The sequence below is a fragment of the Magallana gigas genome, chromosome 6 (genome assembly GCF_963853765.1).
Source record: "Magallana gigas chromosome 6, xbMagGiga1.1, whole genome shotgun sequence".
Classification (NCBI taxonomy): Eukaryota; Metazoa; Mollusca; class Bivalvia; order Ostreida; family Ostreidae; genus Magallana; species Magallana gigas.
Window position 1 is genome coordinate 11,224,914 of NC_088858.1, and position 21,956 is coordinate 11,246,869.

The 21,956-nt window shown below is 31.7% G+C and overlaps 3 protein-coding genes across 5 annotated transcripts; 2 read left to right on the forward strand and 1 right to left on the reverse strand.

Moving 5' to 3' along the window:
• The first annotated feature begins 3,057 nt into the window (after window positions 1-3,057).
• LOC117688956 (zinc finger protein 423) lies at window positions 3,058-5,663 on the forward strand. The gene is made up of 2 exons (XM_034468225.2): window positions 3,058-3,279; window positions 3,399-5,663. The coding sequence occupies exons 1-2, from the start codon at window positions 3,117-3,119 to the stop codon at window positions 5,378-5,380; spliced, it is 2,145 nt and encodes a 714-aa protein (XP_034324116.2). The 5' UTR covers window positions 3,058-3,116; the 3' UTR covers window positions 5,381-5,663.
• Window positions 5,664-6,064: 401 nt separating this feature from the next.
• LOC105324238 (DNA-directed RNA polymerase III subunit RPC3) lies at window positions 6,065-15,784 on the forward strand. The gene is made up of 15 exons (XM_034468224.2): window positions 6,065-6,244; window positions 8,384-8,645; window positions 9,312-9,470; window positions 9,574-9,650; window positions 10,058-10,171; window positions 10,444-10,536; window positions 10,768-10,845; window positions 11,728-11,779; window positions 12,142-12,202; window positions 12,688-12,754; window positions 12,895-12,978; window positions 13,093-13,194; window positions 13,414-13,463; window positions 13,611-13,748; window positions 15,408-15,784. Exons 1-15 carry the CDS (start codon window positions 6,098-6,100, stop codon window positions 15,499-15,501), a joined length of 1,578 nt encoding a protein of 525 aa, XP_034324115.2. The 5' UTR covers window positions 6,065-6,097; the 3' UTR covers window positions 15,502-15,784.
• Window positions 15,785-15,932: 148 nt separating this feature from the next.
• LOC105321186 (molybdopterin synthase catalytic subunit) lies at window positions 15,933-19,245 on the reverse strand. Of its 3 annotated transcripts, none has more exons than XM_066088530.1 (5): window positions 19,104-19,245; window positions 18,761-18,862; window positions 18,113-18,263; window positions 17,579-17,743; window positions 15,933-17,251 (listed from the first exon to the last, which is right to left on the reverse strand). In XM_066088530.1, the coding sequence occupies exons 2-4, from the start codon at window positions 18,855-18,857 to the stop codon at window positions 17,599-17,601; spliced, it is 393 nt and encodes a 130-aa protein (XP_065944602.1). In that variant the 5' UTR covers window positions 18,858-18,862; window positions 19,104-19,245; the 3' UTR covers window positions 15,933-17,251; window positions 17,579-17,598. The 3 variants fall into 3 exon arrangements, with proteins under 3 accessions (XP_065944602.1, XP_065944601.1, XP_011417725.3); XM_066088529.1 differs by having other exon boundaries at window positions 16,535-17,251; window positions 17,620-17,743; window positions 18,761-18,870; window positions 19,104-19,242; XM_011419423.4 differs by having other exon boundaries at window positions 16,542-17,251; window positions 17,620-17,743.
• Between the last annotated feature and the right edge of the window lie 2,711 nt (window positions 19,246-21,956).

The window sequence follows — 21,956 nt, forward strand, 5'->3', positions numbered from 1 at the left end:
CGTTCTGTGATCTCTGTCGACGTTTTAAGGAAATGAATAGCATCGATGTGAATGCCTAAGCATATTCATGTGTGAAAACAGAAGTATGAAAATTGTTTTTTCAACTTTATCTCAGTACCCATGAGATGGGAACAATGTTGTTGAGTTTTAAACACGATATCGCTCTAATCATATTGGTTTGAACATATTTCATTGAATTAATACAAAAGGGTCGGAAAATTTGTTTTTTGCCAACAACGATAAAAATATATGGAACATACATAAGATTTAAAAATCAGACAACCAAACTGAACATTGGAAATACTGAGGGAAAAGGGTTACAATTAAGATTCTGGAGAATCGGTAAATTAAGGACAGCAATTAAATGCAGATAGTTGGATTTAATGATTGAGAAAGTGGACAGATAATTTAAACTTCTGCGGAAGTGGAATTTTCCTGGAAAAGACAGAAATTATTTTAAGGTTGAATAACTGTAAAAATGCAATTAGACATAGACGTAAAAAAGTTTGAAAAGTCTACCATTTCATCGTTTGAGCATCACAGTTAGTGAACATTTAACAATGAGAAAATAAACAAAACTTAATGTTATTCGTATATTACATGGCAAAAAACATTTCTATCGATATATCATATGAACAAGTTATAATTTAATTGATTTTGACAATGACAATGTAAAACGCAATTTGCTCAGTCACATATAAACATCTCACAAAATTAACCTTATTTGATCAATTATTTAAAATTATTTCGAATCGATCAAGATCATACGAAAGCCGAATAGGGCCACATAAAAAATATTTTTATCTCGTAATTACGAGAAAAGATCTCGTTATTACAAGTAAATTATCTCGTAATTACGAGAAAAGATCTCGTTATTACGAGTTAATTATCTCGTAATTACGAGAAAAGATCTCGTTATTACGAGTTAATTAATCTCGTAATTACGAGAAAAGATCTCGTAATTACGAGAAAAGATCTCGTAATAACGAGAACAGATCTCGTTATTACGAGTAAATTATCTCGTTATTACGAGAAAAGATCTCGTTATTATGAGATAATTTTCACGTTATTACGAGAAAAGATCTCGTAATTACGAGAAAAGATCTCGTTATTACGAGATAATTTTCTCGTTATTACGAGAAAAGATCTCGTTATTACGAGAAAGGATCTACATAAAATGGTGCGTTTCTGGAAAGAATTCGACTGGATCACCATTTCAGTCTTTTTCATTCAAGAAACGTTGATTCAATTTTGATTAATATTTAAAAATAACAACGATCATTTTTCATTAATTTCTACATATCAATAATTGGATTTGACATTTTATCTTATATGAATAAAAGGAAAGAACTTCATGTAATTTTACTATTTAACTTATATATATTATAATCCCACTACGAAGTAAATACCAGGTAGTCCTATAGTCGTAAAAGTTACAGATAACTTTAATGACTTTATAGTTTCAGTCACGGATATGGATATACACGATTTACCCGAATTTGTGTTTTATATGTTTATACACAACCTACATGTATATTGAAAATAATTGATTTTGTATTCTAACATTTTGGAGTCTGAAAACAAATTACACGTATCCTTCTTAATTATTGATAAACAGTTCGATGAATTTATTAATCAATCTGCTTTGCTACTTCTTCTGAAATTTCTTTAAAACTGCTTGATCCGATTTTATATCAAATTATGCGTACGCTTTTAAACGATGATTATGATAAGTATGTATATATCAATAGACATTACAGTAGTCCATACACTTTACATAAAAAGATTAGAATAATGAAACGCAACAGATTAAATAGATCTTTTCTCGTAATAACGAGATAATTAACTCGTTATAACGAGATAATTAACTCGTAATAATAACGAGATAATTAACTCGTAATAACGAGATCTTTTCTCGTAATTACGAGATCTTTTCTCGTAATTACGAGATCGTTTCTCGTAATAACGAGATGATTAACTCGTAATTACGAGATCTTATCTCGTAATTACGAGATAAAAATATTTTTTTAAGTGGCCCTATTCGTCTTTCGTAAGATCAAGAGTTTGACAAGAATAAATTAACGACCTGAACCGACGACAAACAGGCTTTTTAGAACCATTTTAACAAGACATTGGACTATCAGTAGGGTGTAGCCATCTATTCCCTGCGTCAAAACAATATAAAAGTGACGCGGTTTCAAGTGAAATATGTACATCGATTGCGTAGTCTTAGCTCAAAAGCCAGACAAATCTTGTTGATTTCAAAGAGCCATGACTGAGTGGCCTACAATGAAATAGACAGGCCTACGTCACAACGCTGTTTGACACAACTACCAAAAGTCCAAGCTCTTGTTGAAATGGTTCTAATAATTCGTCAGTGATGCTTTGTGATTTTACAAAACGTTTACTCAATTTGAAAGAATAATCCAAAGGGCTTTCAAATACGCGTGTGCAAATACACGGCAATACACGACAAAATGCTTTAAACATTATAGTATCCGTATAAGAGAAGTCATCTGATGGGATTATTATTATTTTAATAATATTTTAGGAATTTTTGTTTAAAAATATCTGCTGTAAGTAAATGGATCCAGTTCTACATTGACAACATAGATTTCATTACATTTCATTTAGACCAGTTTACATACGAAGATATTATGTACGACTTGTCTAAAATAAATAAAGATAAAGCTAATCAATGTAAATGGTGAACTGTTTGTCTAACAAATCTATTTTACTTGTTTATTTTTTTTTTATTTTTTTAACAGTTATATTTAAAAAAATTAAAGTTCCAAGCATGTATTTTTGAAATAAGAAGTTGTTAGCTTGGCTTAAATTAAAAACAACCAATTATTCTTTACATTTTATAAAGAATATCTTTAAGTATATTTAAAAAAATATATACAGGTATAAATGATAAATATAGCACAACTTTAGGAAAAATATATCATACTTTATTCTATCGATGCATTATATAATTATAGCTTACCATACATTGACAATCCCTTCTTTGTCATTTTTCATCTTTTCTAATGACATCCGTCGTCAATTAGTTTAATTTTACTCTATTTACTTCCGGTACAGAGTTGTTGTCGACCTTAGACAACAAATAAGAAATGACGGTTGGTGGACTAGCAAACATTAACATTGATTGTGATAAGAAAGAAATATCAATATTTTGTAAACATGAATTGCCTCAAACAGGATCCAAAATCATTGGTGTTGTGTCTGTGCTATTTGTTCAACAACCTGTTTCAACAACACTGAAAGAATCCCAAGGTAAGATATGTTCACTTTATAATGCTTTAATTATTTAGTGCATTATGTATTATATAAGTGGCTTATGAATTTATCTTTCATTTGGTAATGAAAATTTGGTTTCTTTTAATCCTTTGCAGGGTCTGGTGTGAAAGATGGCACAACTCTTGGACCGAAATCCTCCTTTTGTCACAGAGATCAGTTAGACTATAAAGGAAGTCAAAAATTGGATGTGCCAACGTCACTCTCAGTTATTGACCTTCCATTTGGTGATATATTGGAAAAACATTTTCCGAAATCCTTTCCTCAGGTTGAAAAATCAGAAGAGTCTTGCAGTTCAAGGATACAAGTAGAACAACAGCAATTTAAAAGCTACAATAATGAAGCTGTGGCAGAAGAAGAGCCTCTATCAGCTCAGAAAGTCATTGTAGATTTAAGTGGAGAATCTGTAGATTCAGAGGCAGTTAATAATATGCCCTATAATACATCACACAGATTCATACAAAAGCATTCCGAATCAAAATCCCAGGGTAACACTTCATCAGGTCATCAATCATTGTGTTCAAAAACAGCATCTCACCATAGACCTAACACAAAGTTGCAGAATGGTTCGCATGTTGCTACTAGATATATGGCAATGTCTCGTCCATCTTTTCAGCATGAACGATTCAAAACAAATAACAGAGAACCAAGTGCATCATATAACAATCCTAAGTCATCCCAGCAATTGTCCCCACATAAAAATCCCAGGTCGATCATTCTTAAGCGCAGGGGATTTGATTTACAGTGTTTTGTCTGCCTTCAAGTTCTTGAAACTTACAGACAAGTTGGCGAGCACTGTAGGTTACATAACCTGAGACAACAATGTCCAGTTTGCAGAGCTAAATTTTCAGCTACCTCCAACATGAAGAGACATTGTCTTGGACATTTCACTCCAGTAGGTTTTCCATGTTCTTTCTGCAAAGCAACATTTAGGAGGAAAGACAATCTTCGAACACACATGTTACGGCACGTGCATAGAAATGGCAAAGGAAACGAATCAGAAAATAGAAGATCAAATGACAGCCTGGACAGTGGAACCTCATCAAAAGATATGGAGTGTGAAAAGGAAGAATCCACTAAACAAAAACCAGTATCTGAAACCGTCACCACAGTTGAAAGCGTTGTGCATAGATCACCGGAAAATGAAAAAATTAATGTGCCAATCAAGCATGAAATAGAAGAGGTAATACATATAGACTCGGAAACTGTGCAAGAATTAGTAACAGCTGATAACCCAAATGAGAGCATGTCTGAAGATTATGTGACAGAAAGTGTGCAGCAAGGTAAGGAAGAAGGGAATCTGGGAAATCAGGAGAGAATTGTCAACTACAACTGTAGCTCATGTGGACTAGAATTCTCAGATTTGCAAAGCATCAGGAAGCATGTGGTCATGCACCATGCAGAGCAAATAAATCCAGAACCAAGTGGGGAGGTGGATATTCAGTTTTTGCATCATCAGACAGAGGTGTTCCAGGCACAAAAAGAAGTCCAAAGCCTACCTAGTTTACCAAACGAGTCCAGGGAATCAGATATCATGGAAAGCAATGACTCAAGTTTGGCAAGCAACAAAATCTCATTCTCAAACCAAGATTACAACCTCTCAGATGTAATTGATATCGAAAGCTTGAGTCAAATGTCAAATGGTGACACAAACCAAAGTGAAATCTCTTCTGAACAAAGTTCATTCACAGATATTTATTCTCTAAGTAAACCTACCTCATCAAGTACACCTATATCCACCTCAGGTCAAGCCAAACGAGGCATGCTGAGTTTAACAACATTAGTGTGCAGTATATGCAAGCAGTATTTGCATTCAGGAGATGCCATTATGGAGCACCAACTCATGCATGCTAATGTTATGGGAAGCAAACTCTGGTGCGTAGCTTGCCGTACTCATGTCAGTTCCAAAGACTGTTTACGACGCCATATCAGCAATCACATGGGCAATCGATTTCAATGTCCAATGTGTTCTAGTGTATATAGCAGAAAGGACAATTTGAAGAAACATGTTAAGGATGTCCATCATCTTCATTATGACAAAAATGGAACCGTAAGACCATTGACTTTCTTCCAAGAATAACCTCTGTGATTTCTCTGGTGATTTTATGGTAGTTGTCAATAATTCTGGATATTTGTTTTGTTTCTGAATTTTTTTTTCATAGAAACTTTGATATGATTTGTGTATTTCTTTCTAATTTTACAAAGAAAGCACTTGTTTGTACATCTTTATCTATTTATTAGTTTTTATGAATTTTAAGTTGAATGTGTTTTACTTTAAATGTAAAAGATATTCGTAACAGTTACGAAATTTTTCATATTTTTATAAATATGAAACAAGAATTTACAAAGAAATAAAATCTTCACAAATCAAGCATTGTTTGATACCATGAAACTAAGAGAGATTTCATGAAATGTGTTTCTGTAAGCATATGTAAACTAATATTTCAGTTCATGTGATATTGATTTAATAATATAGCGTAAATAAATTGTACAATGTATACACAAGTCAAATCATTCAAAAGATGTTCATGGATGTCTAAACAGATCATCCTTCTCTCCAAGGCAGTGCAACAACAGGACATCAGGAACTGGTTTTCTTCTAAAAAAAAAATTCTTTCTTATTAAGACCTTTACATTAATATTTATTGAAAAAATATATTAAAAGTCAACTGCCGAGCTCTATCCACTTTGAATGAAATCATACAGGAGAAAATGTGGGTTTTTTTTCCGGAAAACTGACCGTTTACTAAGATTGGTTCTTCATTTAGTCAGCAGGAAGTATTTTCCTGCTTTAAAAATGACTCGCCGACAGCACGATGTGTGCCGATTTTTACTTTTCCAGCAATTTGGGGAGCAGGTGTCAGTAGTTGGCAAATATTTACTACAAAAATCCCCATCACCACTTCATCTTATTTCGTCAGAAACACACTTGGACACTGAACAGGTGAATATTAAGGATAAAAAAGAATACTGCACAACTGAATAAAATATTGCATCACCAAAAATATTCTCTTTGAGAAGTGGACATGCATAGCCTACATTCATGTAGGATGTAGGCTATGCCTGTCCACCTCTCAAAAGGTAATATTAAAAAAAAAACAAAGTTGAAAAAACAACAACAATAAAAAGCCATCATCACCACTAACAACAAAAGCCTTAAAACAGTGCATTAGGCGGTATCAGGAGAAAACGTACCCAAGAGAAAACGTACCCAGGAGAAAACGTACCCAATCTCTAGGGTACGTTTTTCTCCAAGAGAAAACGTACCCTAGCTATGAAAATCATAATTATACTACTTAACAGTTTTTAATACTTTTAAATACTATTTTGCATAATAAATATACAGAAATGTAAGAGTTTTATAGATATATGAATTTAATACTTTATAAATTTGAAGGGGTTGGACATATTATACAATTTTCAAATGCTTCTTTAATGCATATTTCAATGCATAGATGTATAGAAATATATTCATTTTATGAATAATATCTTCATAATAATTGTAGCAACTTTTATTTTAGTACAAAATAATGACCTGTCATAAAGTGTTATCTGACTACTTCTTCTAATTATCCATTTATCGGTAGCCTTACCGATTTGAGTTTCTCCATGCGAGATCCCCTGATTTTAATTATAGTGATAATCAATTAAATACCTGAGCAGCATGTCATTGGCGTCAGAAGCAAATTGACTGTTCAATGTTACATTTCGTAGTTGTTTCCATGTGGACTTGGTTTTATTAAGCAACTTTGTTTTATAGATAAATTTCAAAAAAATGTAAAAAAAAAAAAATAAAAAAAAAATAACGCGATATCGACTTCTTGAGATACTCATCATTTAGTTCTCCAAATGAGATTGCAATAAAAACTAATTATTTAACGGTCTTGTTTATGGTGTATTAATTGTCGACTAATTAAACTGCTCAGGCAGTTATGTGTATGTTACAAATTATTGTCTTAATAATTTAAGTACGTGACTATGCATTTAAAAACAACAGCAAGAAATGCTACAAATGTTCATTGTATATTTTATTTTGTTTCATTTAAAAATATCCATGAAAACCATTATTTATTATTTTCAAAGGGTACGTTTTCTCCAAGAGAAAACGTACCTGGGAGAAAACGTACCCTATAAATTGGGTACGTTCTCTCCTGGGTACGTTTTCTCCAGCATTCCATTAGGCGGTATCGGTTATTGCAAGGACGATAATTGCACATAAACAGGTTTATTTGGTTTACATAGGAAATAGATTTGTTATCCAGGTTCAATCAAGGGTGCACAGGGATTTACCCCATTTCCTTTGGCCTCTGGGTATATGGAATACAACCCAGGGTATATCTCTGTACACCCTTCATTGAACCTAGATAACTAATAAATTGAAAAATTGGGTATCTTTGATGTAATAACTTATGTGTACGTGTAAACCCTGCATACAATGCAACTCATATTAGGGTTAAAAATTCTATATATACTTACTTTACACTTTTGATCAAATTTTGACTGAAAAAGTGTAAACTATACACAAAACTTTACAATATACTGTTGTTTCATTAATATATGTATTAGTAATTATCAATTTTTCAAAACTTAGGGGGCTACACAGTTTCTAGAATACATTAATTTATGATCAATGATACTGTACAATGTTCAGGTATTATTAGATATTGCATTCAATGAATAGTTCATTCCTAGATAGTCAGTAATGAAATTCATAAGAATTGTTATTCAATATTGATAAAACCACTGTTTTTACTTTGGACACAGTTATTAAATGCAAAATGCTACCACCTATATATATACACACATGTAATATATTTTTTGCTTGAAATGGAATGATTCTGTCAAGATTTACTGGTATATCTTGTTATATCTGTTGCTAATGACACCAAGCAATAACTCATATGCGTTCATTTTCTGAATCAATGAAATCAAACACTGAAACAGCTAATGATTAGTTGACAAGGACTGGGCTGAATAAATTAAAAAATTTAATGAATTGAAACTCAAATAACTTTTTATAGTTAAAATTATAAATATAAAAGTTATTATTTCTTGTTCCTGATTGAATTGTTATACTTTTTAGGTGAAGAAAATTTTGTGCATTCTAATACAGCAAAACATAGTGACATTTGGACAACACAAGAGAGGGTTTATTGAATACTCAATCAGGACTAGTGAGATTCTAAACCGATTGTGGTTTCCAAAGTATATTTATTGTGCAAAAACTTTGTATGGAGATGCTGCTGAACTGCTATTGGAGGATGTCTTACAGAGAGGTCAAGTGCAAATGTCAAAAGTCATTGAAGTGGTGATGCAGAGATTTAATGAAGCACTTGAAACTTCAGGTATTTAAAAACAAACACTTTCCTGTTAAACAAAGATATACATGTATATGAACAATAAAAGTCATTTAATGCATAATTTATGACAAATAGGTACATGTACCTGTAACATGCATTTGTGGAAAGTAAGCAAATATATCTTTTTTATTTTTGACTTTTTATCTAAGGAATTTTATTCCAACAGAAACCTTTCAATTTACTATAGGATGGTTTAGTTCTCCAGTATAGGTAAATTGATGATGATACCAACATGAACATTTTTTATTTCAAATTTTCTCTATTCTTAGGATTTAAATAAAGAGATACTCAAGATACCTAATTAAATACAAATGCTGGGAATTCATGTCAGCATAAAATAATGAGAAATACCCCTTGTAGATTTAAAATCTTAATTTGCTATTATCTTTATGACGGTTGAGAACTATAAGAAATTATTATTAAAGTTTGGCATTAGCAATTTTATTTGCTTGCCATTTGATACAAAATTGCAGGATCACAATATTAAGTACCAGTGTGAAAAAAGGAATCTACAGTATTATGAATGAAAATAAGGTTCACAGTTCCACAGAAATTTTCTCTAACCAAGTTTGACTGTACATACAAATGTTGAAACCTGCAATTATTTTTAGGTTGAAACAAACTTTTTAAAATTTGTGATGTACTGTGCAGGAAAGCAAAAGATCTCGGAGAGTTTCGTGGTTGACAAGTTCTCTAACTTGGTGAGGACACATTTTCTGCAAAGATGCTTGGATCCAATCAAATCTGAATCAAACAAAGTTGTGGGCCTTGAAGTGAGTGGAGAGGAGGAGACTCTGTACAGATTACCAGGTATTGTTGACAAGGCATCTTTGACATGATCTGAAGTTTGATACAGAGTTATAATAGGCATGATTTTTATTGATTTTTTGTTTGTTTGTAAAAAAAAATCCAGATTTGTCAAGAAAGAGGAAAAAATCACATGATGATGGTCCACCAGCCAAAAGGTCAAAGTCTGAGGTAGAGGGAGAGGTACAGCAAATGTTAACATTACAAGCAAACCAATATAAATCTGAAATTATCTATCAGGCACATTCAAAGAAAGTATACTGTACATGTAAGGTCTACCAGTTCATGAACATAAGGATGTTGAACCCAAAGGTGCTTGGTCTTATACATTATACATCTCATTGATAATTGGTATTGCATTGTAAATCATAAAGAGCGAGACTCCTTTGCCCAAAGGAAAAACATTTTCTCTTTTCTTTGGAGCGAAACACCAATATTATAACAGTAAAACAATTAGCTCCCTGGTAACAAAGTTACTGTATTTCATATTAATGAGTAATTGATTTATAGACATTAAATTCTGTCAAGTATGATTTTTGTGATAATTTGATTGCGACTTGTGAATGATTTATTGATTTGTTGGTACACAGAGGCCAGCTGATGATGAAGGGGATGGCATTTTTTGGAGGGTCAACAATGAGCGATTCCATCAAATGTTTAGAGACCAGGCCATTGTACAAGCAATCTCCAGCAAGATTGATAGAGTAAGTTATACTCCATTGTTGATAAGCCATGGTTGGTCTCACTTCTTGGGGTAAAAGAATCAAAGACTGACAGTCGGCTTTATAATGATGGTCCTACTACACATAATTAAGTTGCTCATCCATACATTAAGAGTAAAATTTTGTTGTCTTACAAAAGTTCACAAGAATTGAAGACTACTTCACTTTCAATACTGCCACAACATCATGTTGCCCATCCACATTTTCTTATCTGACACAAATTCATGACTAGATTTAATTACTCTATTTTCCAGAGTGCTGGGGAAGTACTTCGAGCAATGTTGAGGGTCAGTGAAGTCAAGACGGCTGGAATGGCCACTGTTACGACCCCCATATCTGTTACAGAGGTAAGCTTGATGGAACTGTTGTCTTTCTTGCATTATGATTGACAAATATAAGTATCTCAAACACAACTTTTTGAATACATGTACTATGGATGTGTCAAAGTGTGAAGTCCTAACCACTGTTTCTTGAAGTATTTTTACTTTTATACCATATTTATACCGGTAATCCTTGGATATCTTGACTATACATTTTAATATAACCTGAACATAATTATGTTTTTTCTCTATTAATAGATATTTAATGCCCTGCCTAAAGACCTAATGGCACGCCCCCTGCTGGAGACTTACTTGTCACTCATATGTGATGATTCTGTAAGAAATATTTTTAGATGCAAGTTAAATATTCAGGTGTATACTAAATGTGAATTTTCTCTGTAAAATAAAATCAAAGAGTTATTAGTTTTATACTTGAGCTAAAGGCTTTTCTGCTCAAAATTTGTCCAGCATCTGTTGGTTTTCACTTACTCTTTTTATCTTTCCTAAACTACTGAGGCTATATTTCAACCAATCTCAGTATAAAGCATCCTAGGTAAAAGGCCTTCGAGTTTTTCAAATAAAGAATCATATTTTAAAAGGAGATGATTAAAAATGATCATTGCGTGGGGAGTTAAAGTCCTTTTCCAGAAACAAAGGCCTTTTTAATTAAAAACAGAAAACCTTTACAAATACAGGTAACATTATTCCTCTGAAGAATATTTAGGCAGAACAAATAATTAAAAAATTTGTCACATTGTTTTAATATCAAAATGACTCAATGGTATGTCATATTGTAATCCCAGAGAGTACGAGATATTGTACTGGGTAAAGAAAGAAAAATGTATGCCAACTAATGTTTATTTGATACTGTAAATTCTTTATTTTACAGGAGTACTTAATTTTGCAATTCAACACTTTTGCATCAAATTGCGAGAATGTGAAATCGCAAATGCCAAATTTTTATCCTAGTTTCATTTAATTTTAATCTGTTCAAAAAAATAAAAGCGAGATTTCAAAATCCATGGGATGTGCTTCTCACAATTTTATGCAGATATTAATTCTCGTATTTAATTAGGAATCTACAGTAGCTAGCAAACAACGTTTTTTTATTTAATCGTAGATGGAGGAAGTGAAATTTTATTTACCGGTATACATTTTTTCTTTGTTTATCCATTGTTCATCACATAATTACATAATGTTCATTGTGTTTTTTTTCAGACAAATTTCCTATCCAAGGTTGGAGACAGTGGAGGGGGGATGTATTCCATCAGTATCCTTTCAGTAGTAAATCAAGTTACTGTTTACTTTCATTATCAGATTGTACTTTTGAGATGACTAGTACCTTCTTATAATGCAATTTCTTGTAAGTTTTGCAGTTTGATTGTGAAGGCACATGTTGTTGGACGATCCTTCACTGCAAACACTATCACAATAATTAAATGTACCTGTACTCCTACATGTACATCATCAGATTTTATGTGATAAAATTTGTTAATTATTCACTAAACTTCCTTAGCACCTATGCAAAATTATAGACTTGGTAGTAGACCACTGGGTAGATTTTTAATAATTTGCTTGAAGCAATGATACATTTGTATCCCAGTTAATGAGCTCTATCCTTAACATTGACAGACATTTATGAAGCACTTGCACAACTGGTCAAGGCTCACATAGAATCTGTTGTACAGGAAAGGTAATTGAACCCGATATATAAAAACTATACATATGTAATTTATAATAAAAGCTTCACATTTGAAATTTGATCCTGTATAAAAGGCATGGTCATTGGCTATGTAAGGTCAGGGTCAAAGTGAAAGGACTAAGGTCAGCAAAGCAACCATGCATGCTATAGTATAAAGCCAGATTTGAATGTAGTAGATAAACATTTTAAGGGTGCTGATTATTAGAACAAAAGAAATGAAATTTCAATTTTTTATTCATTACTGTGGTTTCATTAATATTTGAGGGTATCAATTTTCATGGATAAAGTAAAAATCACAGTTTCAGGGATACGTAAATTCGTGGCCAACCTGCCTATCAATACAAAATATTAATAGAAATTGCATTTCAATGAACATTTAAATTCGTGGATCAACTTAACTACGAAATCCACGAAAATTTGTATTCAACGAATATTGATGAAACCACAGTATCTTTATTCTTTCATATTCTTAACAGGTTTGGGTCAAAATGTTTGAGAATATTCAGAGTTTTACTGTTAAAAAAGCATCTTGAACAGAAGCAGGTACGTTTGCATTATTGCATAAATATATTAAATACTTAAAAACATATACCGGTACATGTATTTTTAACAATTCTTTTGATTTAATACATGCTTCAGTAGATATTTTGAATTGATGTACATATTGCTATCGTAATTTTCAGATTGAAGATTTTGTCATGATATCCGCAAAGGAAGCCAAAGACCTTCTATATACCTTATTCTCAGAAAACTTCATCACCACTACAGTAAGTTACATACATTTAAAGAGATGAATATTATTTTCTCAATTTTTGAGCTGTCAAGAAACTTTGATTTTGATTGACACTCAACAAAATTCTAGTGCAAGTTAATAATTCCAGGAAATCTCCAAGACCCCTGACCACGCCCCCTCCCGGACCTTCTTCCTTTTTACTGTCAACATTCAGCACGTGGCGTCTATGGTGCTGAATAGGTGTTACAAGGTAACAGTAGTTTAAGCAGCTCTAGCAGTGTTAGGATGTGGCAAATTTCAAAGAAGAATTCAGCTGGGAAGTGGTTTAGATGAATACTGATATACATGTGTATATTTTACTAAAGCACTGCTGTAAAAAGCTGTACTTGATCAAGATTTGATTTACTGGTATTTATAATTTTATTTAAATCTGCAGAAAATTGTAGTATAAGTCTGATTTTGATTGTAGGCCTTGTATAATGCAATGGTGAAGAAAGAAACAGAAGTAAATGAACACAGGTACATGTATATGTATTCATAAGGATCCTCTTCTTTCAAGGCAATACCGCCAAATTTCGTACACACTAAATATAATATGTTTACAGTATTTTGTTGTCAAACTTCCATTTGAAAATTATTTAATCATCAATCCTTTTTGTATGGTAGACGTTTGCTGGACAAACAGGAGAGAATGGAGGCCATTGCTGCCTCTGTAGAGGATGCCAGTCAGCGAGATGAGATCCTAAATACCATAACCCCCTCAGAACAGGAGCAGATCATAAAAGTCCGGCGCACAATCCAGATGTTAGTCTTCTATTATTTATCATTATACCCCCGCAAACGAAGTTTATTATACCCCCGCAAACGAAGTTTAGGGGGGTATATTGGTTTCACCCTGTCCGTCTGTCCGTCTGTCTGTAGACGCAACTTTGTCCCCCCTATAGAATTTTTTATTACTGCATGGAACAGTTTGAAAATTTGTACATATGTTGAACATCATCTGAAGATGTGCACCTGCAATTTTTTTTAAGATCAGACAAGATTTAATGATTTTATGACAGTTTTCATATTCCTTATTCTATATATTGTACACTAATGTTGAAAAGTAAGGAAGGTAATCCTTACAGATTTTATTAATTAATTAATAGAAAACACTCTAAAATATATTTATATAAATACATCCAGATGGAGTTTTTTGTCTTTATGTCTTAATTAATAAAAAAAAATTATTTTTTATAAGTATTCTATCAACTGACAATGCAAAGTTTTTGTTTGTCAATGATAAATTCTTAGGAGCTAATAAGAACATCAAAGACAAGTGTGGCTGAATTCATTTGTCCCAAGGGAGCCATTATCTGAGCCATGGTTCAGATGGAGCATGTGTTTAGGGGAAATTGATAATCTGTAAAATGGGTGATGGTTTTGGGGCTATTTTAAAACTGTTTCATGTAAACCAAAAGGTCTATCATAATAAGGAAATAAATAATATAATTATTAATAAAGAAGTTAAACTATTTTTAGAGGTTGTTTAAATTCATTTGTCAAGTAAATTGATGAAGTGACCCTATTGGGCATTAATTTAAATGAAATTCAAAATTACTGATATGATTGTAGTGTTTTGGCAATTTTAAAATTGTTTGTAATATTAAATTTTCTTTTTTACATATTTTTACATACTATGGTAATTATGGTAATGTTTTGGGATTTTATTAAATTTAACAAGATCATCAAAGAAAATCATAGTCCTATGGGATCAATTTTCTGATATGAAGTTCCATTGTGCCATAGGAGAAAGTGAGGAAAATTTGAAACAACTAATTGCATCTGTCAAGACTCTACTTAGAAAGATATTGAAAGTTTTATCAACAGAAGAGCATTGCTTGGCTACCAGTATTTCTATTCATTGCAAAGGGAGGGGTTATTGTCATTTTGTTGGTTTTTCTTTAAATCAATTAAATTAAAAAAATATATCATCAAATACATACATTTGTAAATGTATTACTGTTATAGATATGTATTTACAGTGAAATTCTGACAATTTTGATTTTAATTTTTCTTTGTTAACTAACTTTTTTTTTTTTTTACAATTCTAGAAATTTTTTTTGGTATGTGTTCCAAACCTATATTATTCAATTCAATTATTTGTCCCATTTGAAATTAGCCTAGCGGGGGTATTAGTCCCATTAGGACAGTTCTAGTTGCATATTGTCATTACCATCCTTTACCTTATACATGTACGAGTACCGATATTTTTCTCTTATTCCATAGAGACAACTTTGAGCAATTGAATACGATTAGATTTGCATAAAGCTTCTTGATTTTAACACCCCCCTCCAAAAAATAAAAACAAAAATGATAATAAAATGAACAAAATTAGTATTTTATATAACTGAAGATTCATTTTTTATTTTTATGAAACTTTAAAAGTTACAATGTATTAAAGTATTCGATTTTTTCTTCCAGGTTAGACCATAGTGAACTGCAGATCTGTGAGGGAATATTTATTTTGGAAATGTATTTGATGTATTTTAAACAAAGACAGAAGGATAAGTCATAATAAATAATTTCTATCTATATAATGGCTTTCATTTATCAATACTAGATGACACTGGATTTTTATCAAACTTGCAAGTCGCAAAAAATATCGATAAAGTACTGTATGATAGGTCACTATTGTATTTTATGATACAATATTATATAATATTATATTGTAGAAAATTATATCATACGATATGATATTGTATCAAATTTTTTGTATATATATTTTTGCAAATTGAACACTTTTGCATATATCTATTACCTAAAGAAACAAAAATACAGAATAAAATGTTTAGAATGATGTCTTGCACAATTAAAATTCAAATCAACATGTTCAAAACTGATGATATGAATGGATACATTCAAGCATATGCTGGACTGTACACAATCTTTTTAGTCTGCAAGAAAATCTTGCAAGGTTTGGAAAAACTGCAAATATTTTTTACTGCACACAATTCCCATCATCATACGCTGACTGACTATAGGCCATTTCATTGAATGTTCTCATTACTGTTTAAAAAATAAGGATGACTCAACAAAGTCAACAGATATTACAATCCATACTCTAATTTCTTCATTTTAAATGAGTACTTAATTCCACAATTTGACTGTTTTGCATCAAATCGCCAGAATATAAAATCGCAAACATCCAGTTTTTGTCATAGTTTCATTTACTTTAAATCTGTCAAAAAATTTAGTGAGATTTTAAAATCCGAGAGATGTGCTTCTCATGATTTTACCCGGATATTAACTCCTTGCGTTTCATTAGGAATCTACAGTATTTCTCTAATACTGTAAACGTACTACATTTGGCTGTGTATTCTATTTAGTGCTTTTGGTGGAATGCGGCTTCTGCTAAATCAAGTACATCGCTAAATGCCATACATATCTGTATAAGAATAGTCACATTCAGGAATACGTTATTTCAAATCCACGCCAACTTGTTTAAAAATTATTTCCACCAAATATCATACACACCAAATATAATACGTTTACAGTATACTGTATGTTTGTTTTCTTTTAAATGTTATGTTTGTTTTCTTTTAAATGTTATGCTCAATAATACTAGTACTCTTTCCACTAAATTCATATGAGAACATGAATGAAAAGAAGTACATGTATTAAACATTTAATACATGAACATACCACAATACTTCTTCATGTATCACAATTAAATTGGAATTTTGAAATATCAAGCACATGTACTATTTTTATGCACACAATTCATTGTTGTATACATAAGAATACAATAAATTATAGTACTAATTTTTTATGATCAATGTAAATATTCTGATTACATGTATTACAATACTAATAAATATATATTTTTCTATCATACTTGAACAGTAAAAAAGCACTGCATGATTCAAATTCATCTTTAACTTGAAGTACAGCATCTCTCCACACACCCATGTTCAATTTTACATTTGTGAAAGTAATTTTTCAGTTAAAATTATATAATTACCAATAATCTTAATCCCCATAACATACTACATGTACATGTATGTGTGCTAAGAACTTCAGATTTGAAAATATCACACATTTGGCAATTAAACAAATTTCAATTTACCTCTCTAATAATCAAGAAATTCTGCCTGAAGCATTTAAAAAGAGGATATATTGTATCTTGTCCATCTACTGGATAAAGTTTGGCTTTCTTCATAACCAGACTACATGTAAGTCTATAAATGCTCTACACTTTGTCACGTTTTACTCCATGAACACTCTTTGTTTTCCTTCCAGCTGGATGACTCATCTGCATAAATTTCCTAGAAGTACAAGCATTGAGTGTCCATATCTTAATTTACACATTAAAATGGTTTTTCTAGAAGGATAACTGCTAATTATGCATGTAAATGATAAAAAACAATGAGTTTCTGTATATAGACTTATTTTTTGCCATGTGTTTTCTTTTTCACCCTTCTTCACTTGCAAATGGTTTCAGTTTGTCTTGGATTTGCTATGACATAGTTGTGTAATTATAGTTACCCTTTTTAATTAACACAGTAATTTAAATAAAAATCGCCCAGTCTTAAATGGGGAAGAAGGGGCAAAAATAAAATAGTAAGTTTAAAATATGTCCTTGCATACGGTACCCTTAAGAATAACGCCTAGGTTAAACTGCTATTACCGGTACCTTTTTCCAGATGGGCACTGTGGCTTTTAGAGTGTCGATTGCATATTCCACAGCCTGTAGTGACTCCTTTCTATGAGGGGAAGAAATGGCAATGACAATGCTGGCCTCAGAGATGGGGACTACACTACAATAAGCAAAAATACAAGATGTATCTTGATTTTAGGAGTAGGTTTTCATGGCTTCTTCACTGGTAATTTTTAATCGACCAGTAATATACTACCGGTAGTTTGCGGCAACTAAATTTTGCTGTAAACTTTCCTGTAAACCTTGCAAATTTTTTCGCAAGCAAATAAAACTTGGTTTAATACATTCCCGAAATTTTCTTTGTTATAAATCTTAAGCCCTTTATTGTGGACCATAATGTAGATGTATCTAATGTAATGGAGCTCTGCACACAAAAGTTTACGTATGATTGATATTGGTAATTTGCCTTCTGGCTTTGAAAACGAGAAGGCCTCATTTGATACATGTACATGACAATGAAAGTGCTTACTTAATTCTGTGAATCATGGCTATACTATGTATCTCCCATTGTTTACGAATGGAATCACATATTTCTTTCATCTTCTTTTTTGCCATAGGTTTATATGCTTCATATTCAAGTCTCAAAACCTTTTTACCGTCAAAATTGTCTCTGGTTATTCCTGAAAATAACCATAAATAATTAAAACAAAATGCATCAATTCATATATAATCCTGAAAACTTCAAATAAATATTATGGAATCACTTAAATTCTTGGAGACTAGTGTCTTTGGATTATCAATACTTCCAAGATTCGTTGAGATGTAATTTTTGTATGAATTAATAAGAATGTTTCTCATCATTTCTTAACTGGGGATGTTAATTCATGATGGATGAAGACTATACACACTGAATTTGCATAAACAGAGCCACAACAATTTCTAATGATTCTACAAAACAAAAAAAAAATGCAAAGATTTACTGGTGTACATTTCCTATCATCATGCATCAGTATATACATGTACATGTATATATCTGGGTTGTGTATATACAGTGAATTACATTTTTTTGCCAATACATGGTGCCTCAGAGGTCTACATTCCTTATAAGTTGTTTAGTAAGGTTTGTAATGTTTACTTAGTGGTTTTAAAAAAAAATTGAGGAAAAAAATTCATTTACCAACAAATATTGATATAGCTCCACAACTTGGGTCTGTTACCATCTGTGATATTTTATTGACATCAAGAATTTCATCTGTGATTTCTATATAGTCCATTCTGTCTGTTAAACAATGAAGATTAGTGAGATTAAATGACAATAGTTTTTACTGCAGGTTTTTACATAAAGAGAATTGAATTTGATGAAACTCTTTTGTAATTACATCTCTTAAATAATTATGATTGTAAATAGCTAATAAGTACAAAAAGAAGTATACATGTGTAGTTTTAAATTAACACAAATATTAACTTTTTTCAGTTAACCTCTACACAAAGATTAAATTGCTTCTGATAATTATCAATACCTATCTATAAGGATGATTTTCCTTCTATCCACCACTGATGGGAGGAATGACTGCTACTTCATCTCCCTCTCTCAATGTCAACTGTTGATTGTCATCAATGTATTCCTCATTCAACGACAAAATTATGTTTTCTGCTATTACTTGCAACCTGTACCATAAAGAATAATTTAAAACACTTTGTTTGATTCTCAATTCCAAACCCCAAATGAATAATGTTTAGTTTCTCAGACAACAAATTCTCAGATTCTGAGAATCTGAGACTGAAAATACAGAAAGTGTATAAATTGTTTCAACAAAATTTGAAAAGGGGAACTTATTTTTTATCATTAGACTTTATGAAAGAATTATTCTCCTTATAAATAAGGCAATGAATAGATCATCGCAGCAGGATTTGAGATAAGTCTGCACGAGACACATTTTTTGAGAATTTCATTTTCATGTACTGTACTTACGATGGATACTTTAAGAGTAGAGCTTGCTTTAGAGTATCAAAGTTAGTATTAGCTGTTAAGACCAATTCTCCTGATCCACTGCCTACAAGTTCTCTACTTTTGGCAAAAAATAACAGGTTAATCTGAAATTAGAGAATCAAACATCTATAAAACCAAACTGATGTCTTAATACAAAAATGAGCAAAGCTGGTACTAACTACCAGTATATTATTGTTGTCTATACAATATTGCCCTAGAATATTTTGCATCATCCATAGTGGGGGAAAATTTGAATGGATCCATGCAGAAGTGTTGATACATGGTATGTTAGATAGAATGCAGATAATAACAAATGTCATAAATGTGTGTTGTAATTATGATGGAGTCATTATTAACTATTAAGAGAAGTTTAAACCCTCCAAAGAATTACTACCGGTAAATGTTCACTTCAGGAAGAATGTGAAAATTGTACATAAAGGAAAACGATGCAACAGTTGGTAAGCTCAACAGATAAAGGGATCAAACATTAGCAGTATAATTTAGTACATTCATCACATGTAATTAATGTCGCAGCAAGTTGATAAAAAGATAGAAATGGCTGTAAATATGGGAATCCTGACTACTTGCATGCATAATAATAGTGTGAATCAGTCTTATATTTCCTTAATATGTAATTAAGCCCAAAGAGCTCAGTATAAGTGAATGGTATGTAACTCAATTATACTCTGCATCAAAATACTTTTGCAGCACATTTTCCTAAATCATTTGATTTTTGTAAAAACCTAAGGGTTAAACTGATTTTATTTTTCACCAGAAGGAAAAAATCCAAAAAAGATTTATCTTTTGAAAAGCCCCCTCGATCTTGTCAGGTATCAATTCACAGGTATAGGTAATAAAACGTCTAAGCAGATTTTGCATCACAAATGACATTGAAAGTACCTAGATGACAACATTGAAAAACTGTGTGTGGTGTTTCAGGTGACTTCCGCATGTAAAAAGAGGTCAAATTTATCCATTATATATCTCTCCATAATAAGTAAGGAATATGTTTTCCTTCCTGTGAATTTCTCTCAGTAAAAAAATAGATATGTCAAAAAAAAAGAAATCTTAGATATTTACCCTTACATTGATTTCAATGGTACTTCTTTGTGGGGATTTATAGTGGGAAAATCTGCATCCCTTATAATTCATAAGACACTTGGAATACCTCCCACAATTTTAAAACAATATCATCCTGGTACTTTCTTGCCTGTTCCAATGCAAAATCCCTGTAGACTTTCTCTTTTATGCTGTGTATTGGAACCTGACAAGCTAGAGGGGCGTTTCATACAAATTTTGTTATTTTTTCATGTACTATTGTGTGGACATTGTTTAAACCCCAATTTATTTCAAAATACAGGAAAATTAAGTAAATTATTCTTCAAGGATAACTTGGCACAGATATAGAATCAGCTCTGAAAACTATATCGGAATTCCCTTGTAAGTTTAAGAAATAGAACAATGTCATCACGAAAGTTTTAGTGCACTAAATGCAGTTCATCTTTTAAGATCGAGATATCGTAGCTACGTGGCTATGGAAATATAATGGTTGTATAAATTGAAATTTGAATGGATGCTTTTTAACATTATTCAGTAGGCCTACGCATTTCACAGTGCTTAACAAAATAGGTCTATAAATCATTCTATAACCATATATATTTAATTCAGGTTGAAAGATATAACAACGTTTTATCGAGCACGTGGTTTGCTATTTATAGTTTGTTTACTAGGGGTGGTTTACGCGTAGTAATACTGGTTAGACCAGTTATTAGGGCATGACTGGTATGCTTTGTGATTTTAAGTTATTCGAGCTCAAGACTTAGCGCTGTTTACACGCTTTGCACCCACCCGCCCACCCACTTATACATAATCATTCATGTATTGGGTTTGATTGCACAAAATATTAATAAAATGCATAATGCTATAATATTTCTGTTGCAGATAATGAGTTTTGTCCCAAGAATTCGACATATATTAACGCGGTATCTATGTATTTTATTGAATAAATGCGCTAGTCTTGGAGCACTTACCCATAATCAGTGTTGTTATGATTGAATAAGGTTGTAAATATTTTATGTTCGTTTGAGATAGTTCGAATTAGAACATAAAATAACGTTAACCTGTTAACCAGTTAACCATGAAGAATTTTCATAAATTTCGTAAAATCTCTCCTCCAAAGAAAACTTAGAGTATTAAACTGATTATACCAATGCAGAAATTGCAATGTCACTGAACAAAGATAAAACAAACGACAAGGAATCGTACCGTTACATCTCCTTCCATGAGGCTAACGTCTATCGGTCAACTGGTTAACGGTCCGTGAACCAGGTTAGAATCTTGGTTTTTGAAAAGCTTATTCCAAGGATTCGTTTACGCACAGTCT

Coding starts and splice junctions, on each gene's coding strand:
- LOC117688956 (XM_034468225.2), top strand. CDS start 3,117: ATGACGGTTGGTGGACTAGCAAACATTAACATTGATTGTGATAAGAAA. Junction 3,280..3,398: donor AACACTGAAAGAATCCCAAG/GTAAGATATGTT, acceptor AATCCTTTGCAG/GGTCTGGTGTGAAAGATGGC.
- LOC105324238 (XM_034468224.2), top strand. CDS start 6,098: ATGACTCGCCGACAGCACGATGTGTGCCGATTTTTACTTTTCCAGCAA. Junction 11,780..12,141: donor AGGGGGGATGTATTCCATCA/GTATCCTTTCAG, acceptor TAACATTGACAG/ACATTTATGAAGCACTTGCA. Junction 12,979..13,092: donor AAAACTTCATCACCACTACA/GTAAGTTACATA, acceptor TAATAATTCCAG/GAAATCTCCAAGACCCCTGA.
- LOC105321186 (XM_066088529.1), bottom strand. CDS start 18,857: ATGGACTATATAGAAATCACAGATGAAATTCTTGATGTCAATAAAATA. Junction 17,744..18,112: donor GCCATGATTCACAGAATTAA/GTAAGCACTTTC, acceptor TGCTTATTGTAG/TGTAGTCCCCATCTCTGAGG. Junction 17,252..17,619: donor CAGTGCCCATCTGGAAAAAG/GTACCGGTAATA, acceptor TTGTACTTCTAG/GAAATTTATGCAGATGAGTC.